Source organism: Heptranchias perlo, chromosome 9, assembly GCF_035084215.1.
Source record: "Heptranchias perlo isolate sHepPer1 chromosome 9, sHepPer1.hap1, whole genome shotgun sequence".
NCBI classification, from domain to species: Eukaryota; Metazoa; Chordata; class Chondrichthyes; order Hexanchiformes; family Hexanchidae; genus Heptranchias; species Heptranchias perlo.
In genome coordinates this window covers 39,903,322-39,915,602 of record NC_090333.1, presented here as the reverse complement: position 1 = coordinate 39,915,602, position 12,281 = coordinate 39,903,322, and the positions used below count along the sequence as shown (strand labels likewise).

At 39.9% G+C, this 12,281-nt stretch overlaps 1 protein-coding gene across 1 annotated transcript in view; it reads right to left on the bottom strand.

The window, feature by feature from the left end:
- spata6 (spermatogenesis associated 6) overlaps positions 1-12,281 on the bottom strand; it is a 109,717-nt gene that overhangs the window by 34,888 nt on the left and 62,548 nt on the right. Inside the window, exons 6-8 of the mRNA XM_067990250.1 lie at positions 10,722-10,802; positions 4,698-4,982; positions 1,465-1,573 (exon numbers count right to left, since the gene is read on the bottom strand). Coding sequence (XP_067846351.1) covers positions 1,465-1,573; positions 4,698-4,982; positions 10,722-10,802 — 475 coding nt within the window. The remainder of the gene's footprint in view (positions 1-1,464; positions 1,574-4,697; positions 4,983-10,721; positions 10,803-12,281) is intronic.

Sequence of the window (12,281 nt, the reverse complement as noted above, 5' to 3'; positions counted from 1 at the left end):
TGTTCCTCCTCCTCCTCCTCCACAATAATGCCATGCAAGAGTATGTCCATAGGGAATGCGACAGCCTCTACCTTGCAGTGAGAGTGTGAGGGAGGTTCTGAAAATCTGCCTGTGATCTCGTGCTGGTATCTCAGGTGTGGTTATGCAGAATGGGGAGAAAAATTGCTATTCAAAGTCTCCAGACTCTTCTGTATCAGAAACTGCTTCACCTACTCTAGTATCAGCTGATTCTGGCAACTGCTGTGCCTTATAAATCTCAGTCTAACTTATCCAGAGTGCATTAGGAATGTAAAACCAGGAAACTAGGAACTGCGCCACAGGCCCTTATTTTTACGTAAGCAAATGAATTCAGTCAGGACTCAGCGTCGGATCGCAGGAGGTTCACAAAGCACGAGGGAACTCGAGGGATGGATTTTAATGGCGGAAATTGGGCGGAAGCAGCTTCCTGCCTGAAAAAAATTTCCTGTGCCATTTGTACCACTAATACACCGAAAACAGCCAGGAAATTTACTCCCTGAGACTGACCTCAAGTAATTCGGCCACTTGAAGAAAAAGAACATATGCATTGTTTTACTCCCAGCTTCGATATCTAAACTATGCTTTACCAGAGCTAATATTTCTGTGTTGGTACAGTTTGTTATTCATATATTTTGGATACGCTTGTATCATTTTTTTTCAGAACACAAAATTCTGCATTACTGTTATATTGACTAGCAAAAATTAACCATACTGTGTGTTGCAACATCTTCTAGAATTGATCTATATTTTTGAGCCTCTAACATCTTCTATTCATTACTCTTCATTCTGAACTGTCAGTGTACCTGATAATGTACTCATTGTGACAAACCATTAACCATTTTTATTAGCTTCTAGTTTCCTGGGCTGTTGATGAGTTATCTCATCAGGCATTTGAGCTGCCACATGGTGATCTGATTTTCATGTCTAGTTCAACTTGATCACTCCAATGACACAATCAGGACAAACTGCACTGTTCGGCCAATAAGGTAAAATTTTAGCCAATCATGGTCTAATCAAAGCTACATGGGTACTAGATTGATGTGCATTGAATGATAGAGGTACAGCAAAATATGCAAGAATATTTAAAGTTAAAATAAATGATAACATAATGTATTTTTAAAATAACTATCCTAATAGGGAATTCAGGAGAAACTTCATTATGCAAGGAGTGGTAAGAACATGGAGCGCGATACCACAAGGAGTAGTTGAGGCAAATAGCATAGATGCATTTAAGGGGATGCTAGATAAGCACATGGGGGAGAAAGGAATAGAAGGGTATCCTGATAGGGTTAGGTGAAATAGGGAGGGAGTGTGAAGCATAAACACCGGCATAGACCAGTAGGGCCGAATGGCCTGTTTCTGTGCTATAGTTTCGATGTAATTCAATGTAAAGTAAAAGTTACGAAAAAAATCACCATGCAGAAAGTAGTAAACATTTGGCCCTACCATCATAAATTGGTGAACTCGGAGACCAACTCTTTTGAGAAATGGGTTTAGAAGAAAGGGAAGATGAGGCAATATACAAATCATCAGTCGGCAACAACTTCTGATCAACCTGAAAAATACAAAAAAACAGCTTACTTACATAAAAATACAGTAACTTTTTACTTCTAAACATTTACTCATGTATATTTTAATAAAAACGAACTACAGATATCATGTCTAATCTCACTGTTTTATCATACCCTCAGGACATCTCAAAGTGCCTTATAACCAATTAATTATTTTTGAAGTGCAGTCATAGTTTTATGTAGGAAAACACAGCACAAGATCCCACAAACTACAAATGAGTTGAATGACCAGTTAAGCTGTTTTGGTGGTATTGGCTGAGGGAGGAATGTTGGCCAGGACACTATAAAAACTCATCTTCAAATAGCTTCATGAGATCTTTTAAATCAAACTAGACGGGTAGATGGGTTCCCAGTTTCACATCTCATCTGAAAGATAGCATTTCCTACAATGCAGCACTTCCTCAGTAATTCACTGAAGTATCATCCTAGATTGTGTACTCAGTCCTGGAGTGGGGATTGAATCCACCATCTTCTGACTCAGAAGCGAGACTGCTGTATATTGTTTCCCAAGTGTTAGGCTTAATATACAGGCACATATTTCATTTCAGAATTCCAACATAAAGAGAAGCAAAATTATTTACAGCTGATGGGATTCCACTGAAATAGAGTCTGGCTACTGAATGTGCTACTGAATCTAGACTATGCAGTGTAGATGGTGATTTTTTTCATCTTAAATATCTTAAGCTACAGTTAAAATATTAAAGATAAAAAGAGCATCTTTACTTTTTTTTTCATCCCTTCTGCTGTATTTTTTTGTTTTTAAGGCTAAAATCTCTCAGTTTTTCTTCAGGGGACCTCTGCATGTCTTGTACCAACTGTGGTCAAAAAGAAGGGCAACTGCTCCTGGGGATCCACCCATTACATTATGAACTGTAGCTAGGAGGGCTGCGAGACCAGCTTGGGGACAATTTCTCTTCAAATGTTCTTTTTCACTTCCCTAAAGTTATATGGCTGAAATCAGGAACTCCATGGCATAGCAAAATCAAATCTACATCCCATCACTGTACATTGGTGCTCCTTCACCCTTTTCTCTGCACTTCTCCACCATCTCTATCTTAATGATGATTTCTACTACTGCCATTTTTCTTCCTACATCTTCCAAGAATGAAACTGAAAATGGCCAGAAGTATTTAGCCAGTCTTGAAAAATCAACAGCTCTTAATATTTAAGTCTTCTGCGGGGCCATTTCAAGCAACACTCCATTGAGAGAGTAGAAAAACACAATTTAAAGTTTGCTAAAGTTCCAGGCTTGTCCCAATCTAATTTATAACTGAAGAGCTCCCAATAAATGTTGCAGAGTTGAGAAAGGAGGTAAAGATTCAGAAAGGTACAGAATGGTCTCTTTCATCTGTTCCGTTCCTGTAAAAAAGAATCTTTCCTCCTATGTTTGAACACAATGCTACAGAGTGCAAAGTTTGAAATATAATGTACATTCCCTGGGATTGAAACAGCATGGTAGTTTCATTTATTAATACAAAGCATTAATGAATTTCTACCAATTTATATATTGACTCACACTAAATAATCAAGTTATGAGAACCAGCTTAGGGTAATTAGTTAGTTCCCTTTTGATTAAAGTGTTTGTGAAGTGAAGTTACAAAGAGAATATTGGGAAGAAATCACAAGCTAAGTTACGGTTAAAATTGAATTACTTTATCGTTGAGACCTGTGAATTAGTGGAATTGATTGCCACCAAGGGCAGTAAATGGAGAATTAGTTTGATCATTCAAACCAAAGTCGGTAGGTTCCCAGTTATGGGATAGGGTGAGATGGTAACAGAAGTGCTGGTCTAGAGTATAAATCCAAAATACAGATACACAGCTGAAATAAGATAAAGAAAAGAAAAGGTCAATTGCCGTTCCTCTGCTAGTTTTTAAAAGTGAAACTATCCAATCCCTTATATACACTCAAGTTCCATTGGTCTCGCTACATGGTTGAGATGGTGGGCAAGGTTTTCTGAGCCTGTTACTAGGTGTGTGACAGCAGCTGAAAAATGCTTCCTTTAATCTTTCACTTACCCCTGTGGGCAGACATTTGGCCTCTGTTCAACACCATTGCTGGCATAGAAATTTAACAGATCAGCAGGGGAGGAAATCAGATAGCTTATTATGTTCTAACATGGGTGAAACATTATAATGCAGTACTGCACATCATTAAATACAATTTTGTTCAAAAAAGAAACAAAACTAAGAAACAATGGTTCAGGAAGGAGGCAATACATTTAAAACTTTATTATTGTGGGCTTGAGTCACATTTAGGTTGAAAGTTAAATGGGAGGATATGAAATGACATACACCAAGTCCCAGCATCCATTATGCATAACTGCGGATACACAGTACATCTACAGAGTGCAAAATTATGTGTTTTAAAAAGCCACCTACTTCACCCCAAAACAAATAAAGTAGAACACCATTAAGTTAAATGTCTAGCAGTTTCAATTGCTCCTTACAATTCTTTACCAAAGAAATCAATCTGCAGTTTACAGACTCAAATAAATCAAATTATTTTTAAATGATCAAAAACAGAAAATGCTGGAAACACTCAGCAAGCCAGTCAGTATTTCCAGCATTTTCTGGTTTTGTTTCAGATTTTTACTTTTTTCTTTATAGAGACCATTTAAAAAATTTTTTTCAACAATCACGTTTTAACAAAAAATTGGTTTGCATATTTTCAAACTTTTTTTTAGCACTCAATTCACACCAATTATTTTGCATTGTTAACACAATTCATTAAACTACACTGCTGGAAAATAAAAGCAGTATTCTAGGGATTTTGATATTAATATGAAGAAACAGTTTAATCACTGTCCTAGCATATATTACTCCCCAAAAAGCTTAGCATAATAGTTGAAAAAGAAATATGAAAACAATTATAAATGCTAGACTGTGGACCCATGTATTAATCTTACAAGGAACTGAGTTTCACTTAAATTAACAAGCAAAATACTGCAGATGTTGGAAATCTGAAATAAAAACAGAAAATGCTGGTAACACTCAGCAGGTCAGGGAGCATCTATGGAAAGAGAAACATAGGGTTAACTTTTCAGGTTGATGACCTTTCATCAGAACCTTTTGTTCACTTAAATAAAGATTTTCTCTGGACACGTACATGTCTTACGACAAATGGAGGTTTGTTATCTGTTTCCTTTTTAAATTGATATGGTCCTAGGTTCAGGTGTGCGAGTCTCTGATTGGCATCCTCTGAGAGTGCTGCCATCCGTCTTTTGGTATACGGTGATGGTGACCGTGTCTGGGATGCTACAGTGGGCTGCTTGTAGCTTTTATCTTTGCTGAACTTTCTGGGGCATTCTGCAAGGCAAGTTTTTCTCTTTGATGATTTTGTCATGGATTTCCTGACTGGGGAGGATTGTAGTTCCAACTTCACATTATCCTCCTAAACAAAGAAGTTACAAAGAATTTTTTTCACAATGACATTAATAAATCATAGAAAGGTTACAGCGAGGAAGGAGGCCATTCAGCCCATCGAGTCCGTGCCGGCTCTAAGCAAGAGTAATCCAGCTAGTCCCACTCCCACGCCCTATCCCCATCAAAAATCAATCAGAAAGAACTTCACAAGCCATTATGGAGTATTATAAATCATAACACAGTCTTTACCATGAACAATGATCTTGGAAAAGAGAGGGAAATTTTAGAGCACACCCATTTTAGACTTCCACATAAAAATCAAGGCACATCACAGAAGCAAGGAAAATGCAATTTTAAACAGCAATAATTTTCTTCCGCCAGGCTAAACAAAACATGGAAAACTGTTAATTGCATTTGAAAAGAATCACTGCATAATTTGATAATAGCATTACATTGGTAGAAAAATAAAAATAAATAACCAAAAATGCTTTCACATTTCACTTCAAAGAATACAAATGAAACTTGATGGAAGTCCATTTCATCAAAAATAAAACCCCATTCAACAGGATATATTACAAATAGGTTATTGCACAATCAGTGCTTGTACACTTCACTCATATTTTCTTGGGCTCCCCTCCCTAGTGATTCGTGTTTAATATACAGCAACACAAGCACAGCGTCTGCAAGAAATTTTGTTTAATTTTTTTTAAAAACAGCGATAATTCCCCACCTCCTCTTGCAGTATGTTCCCTGGTCTCCCTCTCTTCTGCACGTCATTTCTCCAGGAAAAGAGAATAAAGAATTGCAGGTGGCATGAAGAGAGAACAGGAAAAAAGAATCAGGAATTAAAAAGGACAAGTTAGAGAGAAATGACTAATTTCCCACCTCTTCCTGTGGTTTGTTCACTAGGCTTCTTCAAACATGCATACCTTCCCCTGTACATGAGAATGCTGGCTACACAAGGTAAAGAAAGGCAAAACAAGAGAAGTAAAAACTAAAAGAAGGAGGAAGAAGAAGCATCATGTAAAGAATGAGGGAAAAGAGTCAAAGGACCCATTGGGGGAGAAAAAAGGAAGAAAAAAAAGAGGTACACAACTACCGTGATGTCACAATTAGGAGAGGTTGCCCAATTGTAGAGTGCTTCCCAAACTAATGGAAATTTCGTCGGAACTGTGCCATAACTTCACCGTATGTGTGGCAGAAACCCTGTACTGACTGTATTGCATGAGCGGAATTCTGTTACTTTATACTGGCCTAGAAATCCGACCGCGTAGTGGGTGTTTTTCTGGCACTATGTGGCCTTCTATGCCACCAACATGGCGAAAAGGAAGTGAATGCTCATTATGAGCCGGAAGAACCACTTGACAGTACTATTAACAATGCCTTCCATCACCTTTCTGATGATTAGGAGAAGGGTGATTTGTCTTGCTTATTGTGGACAAGACATGCCTCGACAAGATGCTAGTACTGTAGCTGTACTGGAACAGCTCAACTAGAGGTGCAGCTAATGCTCAAGCAAAGGTCATCAGCACCACAGCTGGGATGTCGGGACCCATAGCCTTTGCTGTGACAATGCAATCAACTGTTTCCTGAGGTCATGTGGAGTGAATTGAATTGGCTGAAGACTGGCATCTGTGATGTTGGGGACAGGAAAAGGCAGAGAAGGATCATCCACTTGCCAGTTCTGGCTGAAGATGGTTGCAAATGCTTCAGCCTTGTCTTTTGCACTCGCGTGCTGGGCTCCACCATTCTTGAGGATAGCGATGTTCATGGAGCCTAGCTCCTCCCATTAGTTGTTTAATTGTCCACCACCATTCACCACTGGATATGGCAGAGTTGCAGAGCTTTGACATGATCCGTTGGTTGTGGGATCGCTTATAGCATGCTGCTTTCACTGTTTAGCATGAGTCCTGTGTTGTAGCTCCACCCTTCTACACTCTTCATTGATCCAGGGTTGGTCACCTGGCTTGATGGTGATGGGGGAGTGAGGGATATGCCATCCATGAGGTTACAGATTGTGGTGGTATACAATTCTGCTGCTGCTATTGGCTCAGAGCACCTCATGGAAGCTCAGTTTTGAGCTGCTAGATCTGTTCTTAATCTATCCAACTTAGCACAGTGCCACATGACACAATGAAGGGTTCCCCTCAGTGTGAAGACAAGACTTGGTCTCCCTGAGGACTGTGCAGTGGTCACTCCTAACAATGCTGTCATGGCCAGACATATCAGACAGGTAGATTGGTGAGGACTGGGTCAAGTAGGTTATTCCCTCATGTTGGTTCTCTCACCAACTGCCGCAAGCCCAGTCTGACAGTTATGTCCTTCAGGACTTGGCCGATTCAGTCAGTGGTGGTACTACCGAGCTACTCTTGGTGAAGTCCCCCACCTAGAGTACATTCTCTGCCCTTGCTAGCCTCAGAGCTTCCTCCAAGTGGTGGTCAACATGGAGGAATACTAGGGCGGAAGGTTTCCTTGCCCATGTTTAACCTGAAGCCATTAGACTTTATGGGATCCAGAATCAATGTTGAGGACTCCCAGGGTCTTTTTACCACTGTGTCCCCACCAGTGGAACAGGACATACCCAGGGATGGTGATGGAGTCTGGTATGTTGGCTGATAGGTATGATTCTGTGAGTATGACTATATCAGACTATTGCTTTACTAGTCTATGGGACAGCTCTCCCAACTTTTGCACCAGTCCCCAGATATTAATGAGGAGGGTTTTGCAGAGTTGACTAAACTGGGTGTGTCTTTGTCGTGTTCTGATTCGATGCCGAGGTCGCAGCCAAGTGTTCTGTCCAGTTTGATTCTTCTTTTTCTTTCTAGCGGTTTGATACAATTCGGTGACTAGGCCACTTCTGAGGGCACTTGAGAGTCAACACACTGGTGTGGGACTAGAGTCACATACACGCCAGATTGGTTAAGTACATCAGGTTTCCTTCCCTAAAGGACATTTATGAATCAGTTGGGGTTTTATGACAAAAAACTGATACTTGCTTTTTTCTAGTTTTCAGACTTCCAGATTTATTTTTAATTGAATTCAAATTCTCATACCAATATGGTGAGATTTGAACTCACGATCTCTGGATTATTAGTCCAGTAACATAACCACTACGGTACCGTACCCGTAAAAAAATACAACTGCTTTGTTAGAGACGAAAACATTTGTTTTGAACTTAGTGTTTAATTATGATTCTGTCTAACATCCAAAATGTTTGAAACATATGTAGCCCATTTAATGGTTCTGCCCATGTATATCTGCCTCCCTGTTCCAAAAGGTTGGACACTTCTGCTCTAGGGTATCATGGGATCTCTTATTATCTCCCTGAATGTTCAAGGACTCAATTCCCCAATCAAACGATGGCAAAGTACTGATCTTTCTCTGCAGAGAGGGAACAGACATTGCTTTTCTCCAGGAATCACATTTGTCTCCATCACAGCATGAAAAGCTTAGTCAGAGACAGGTAAGCACTTCTTTACACATCCTTCATTCCTCTCCCAAACAACATGGGGAGTTGGGCAAAGTTGCCATCTGATTCACTCCCATTATGTTAGAGCAATCTCAGTGAATAAACAGGGCTGTTAATTTTTGACTTCTGCCTATTTGGCTATTGTGCCTATTTATTAAACATTTGTACTGTAAACATTGACTTATATTTTTATATCTTTTTTAAAACTCTAATCTTTCTATTCTTCTGGCCCTGAGTGGTGTCCTACTATAATTATAGATGGGGATGTCACTTATATTCTTAACCCTTGAGTGGATAAACTGCAACCTACCTTTCACCACTGATATAGCTTTCTTTTCGTGCTGCAGATGATAGAACCTGGCATTGGGTGATGTATGGCCCAACTTCATTACACCTTTTATCCTAATCTCCATATCATTTGCAATCGTCTCTCCTTTTAAATGATTGCACAAAAGGAGGGAGTGAATTGTGCCAGCCCCAGTATTTTCAGTTGACCCTTTCTCTGCTCCAGCCTGGACCTTGATGGTGCTCATGTTCAAGGAAGCTGTTCTTCCCCTCCTGTATTACTGCTTGCCCATTTTGTTTTTATTTCCTCACAAGCATGATGTCCTATTGATTCCCCCCTATTGATTCCCTAAAAATCATCTAAAGATTTTCTGGGAGGTAATAGGAGACCCCATGATATCCTAGAGCAGAGGTGTCATGGCTCAACTACCTCTTTCAATATCCGACTCCTTGTGGTTGCCCTAGCCTTTGTCCTTCTCAAGACGGTTTGGTTCATATAAATTTTTTACATTGTTCATTTGCTTAGTTTTGCATCAAGCTGCAAATTTGTACACAGGTTTGATAATGAAAGTAGCAGAAAGGATGGACTTGTCACGTGATTGAACATTCTGAGAACAAGCTGTCGTTCCCGGAGGGAGCTGCATTGCATGTGCTACCATTTAGAGAGCCTTCTGTTGAACTCTCCAGAGAGCTTAGCAGCATAAGACATGGATTCCCCTGGTGCACCAACAATTTAAAGCGCACCTAGATTGGCTCTCAGAGGTCAGACATGTAGTGTGTGGTGGAAAACCAGATAAGAATTCAGGAGATAATTGTCCTAAAGAGAAGAATATAAATAGATCCCAGATGCAGCTGAAATCTTTTAGGCAGGAAGCAACATAGATTACTTAACCAAGATTTCAGCTATGGCACAGCTTATGTGACCCGTATAAAACTGATTATACTTTTCCATCCTAAAACTATTTTGCTATTTATAGTAAAACCATTTGGGCAATTCAGAGTAAAATACAGATACTAACAGCTTGTATTGTTATAGTTGAGATTTGATGGGCCGGAAATTGCTCGTAAAGTAACGGTGAGCCTAACACCGTAATTAATGGGCAAATCGAAGAGCAAGTTCTATGCACATGCGTAGTCAAACGCAGAAATCCAGAACTTGCTCTTTCTGATTCCCTGCTGATCTGACAGCTTTGTACTAAAGAGATATCGCAAGATGGAATCAATGGACCAGCGTGAACGTGCTCTCCTGCCCAGCTGGAAACTAACTAATCACGCCAGAAAAAAGGTACACTGAGTTATATCAGGTCTGAACTAACTTTTAATGATGTGGTAAGTATTAAAGACTGCCAAACAACCTCTCTGACACTGAAAATTAACTTTTAAAAACATGGAGTCTCATTACTCCGTATTTTAATAGTTTTTGGATATTTAATTTCTTTTAAATTTTAAAGTTTTCATTTTTTTACTTTTTCTTTCTGTCTCTTTTATCTCAGTCTTTTAATCTTACCCTCTCTTTGGTTTGTTTTCTCTATCTGATTTTATAGTGCATTTACTAATCTTGTCTGACACTTCCTGGTTCTTACTCTGCACGGTTTATGAATGAGATTCACTGCCTGGTTCTCAAAGCCTGGCTTGCTTCAAGCTGATTGGTGGAGGGGACACAGAGGTCCTTTCCTCCTCTCACCACTCAGAAAAGTCCCGGAAACGACCGCTGCATTTCTTGCAGATCTCGATTAAAGCAAATCAGCGCCCAGAAGCCCACAAAAAGTTTGTGGGTAAGTTAGTTACTTACGAGCGGCGGGCGACATGTGTTCGCCGTTCAGTGCAATTTCCAGCCCATTGTACATTTTATAAGAAATACTGAATCAAAATGTTCTTAAAAGTACTCAATTTTCAGCAAAAAATGTACAAACCTCAGTCAAATTTCTTTTCCAAATTGAACCTGTAATGCACGTGGTGATATTGAATCTAAGAGGCCTATTTTTCCTGCTATACAATCAATGCAATGCTCACCTCATATTCTATTTGTGTAAGGTGGAGCTGACATTCTTTGATTATTGAAGTTGTAGAGAATTCCAGCCTGGGGGCTATGCCCTGAAGGAAAAAAGATCAAATGATATCAGAGACCAGAATTTCTCTCTCTCACACACTCGCACAAAAAAATAAAAACATAGGAATATCATAACATCTCTTATTACTCTCACTGCACTGATCTACTTTTTTCATAGTTCCCAAATGCAGACAATCATACAGTCACCTTAACTCAGTTTGTAACATCCTGAGCCTGAGTCAGACGGTCAAGGTTTCAAGCCCCATTCTAGTACTTGAGTAAATACATTAGACCGACACTGCAGTGCAATGCTGAGGGAGGGACTGTTGCATTGTCAGAGGTGTCGTCTTTTGAATGAGACATTAAACCAAGGTTCCGTCTGCTAATTAAGGTAAACTAAAAGATCCCACGGCAGTATTTAAAGAGCAGAGTGTTCTCCCAATATCCCAGCCAACATTCCTCCCTCTAACCAACACCACCAAATACAGATTAAACGGCTATTTTATCTCATTTGCTGTTTTGGCGCCTTGCTGTGCGAAACTTGGCTGCCACATCTGCCGATATGATACAGTAACTACACTTCTTAAAGTAATAAGAACGAATTAGCGAAGGCTGAGCATCATTTTCCAATCCTCACTGGATACAGGCATGGTGCCAGAGGATTGGAGGACTGCTAACATTGTACTACCATTGTTTAAAAAGGGAGCGAGGGATAGACCAAGTAATTACAGGTTAGTCAGTCTAACATTGGTGGTGGGCAAATTATTGGAATCAATTCTGAGGGACAGGATAAACCATCACTTAGAAAGGCACAGAGTAATCAAGGACAATCAGCATGGATTTTTTAAGGGAAGGTCGTGTCTAACTAACTTGTTTGAATTTTTTAAGGTAGCAAGGAGGGTAGATGAGGGTAGTGCATTTGATGTAATCAACATGGATTTTAGCAAGGCTTTTGACAAGGTCCCACATGGCAGAGTGGCCAAAAAAGTACAAGCCCATGGGATCCAAAATTGGCTCAGTGGCAGGAAGCAAAGGGTAATGGTCAACAGGTGTTTTGTGACTGGAAGGATGTTTCCAGTGGGGTTCCACAGGGCTCAGTACTAGGTCTCTTGCTTTTTGTGATATATATTAATGATTTGGACTTAAATGTAGGGGCCATGATTAAGAAGTTTGCCGATGACACAAAATTTGGCCATGTGGTCGATAATGATGAGGAATGCTGTGAGGTAATATCAATGGACTGGTCAGGTGGGCAGAAAAGTGGCAAATGGAATTCAATCCTGAGAAATGTGGGGTAATGCACTTGGGGAGGACAAACAAGGCAAGGGAATACACAATAAATGGGAGCATACTGAGAGGTGTAGAGGAAGTAAGGGACCTTGGAGTGCATGTTCACAGATCCCTGAAGGTAGCGGGACAGGTAGATAAGGTGGTTAAGAGGGTATATGGAATACTTTCCTTTTTTAGCCAAGGCATGGAAAATAAAAGCAGGGAGGTTTTGCTGGAACTGTATAAAACACTAG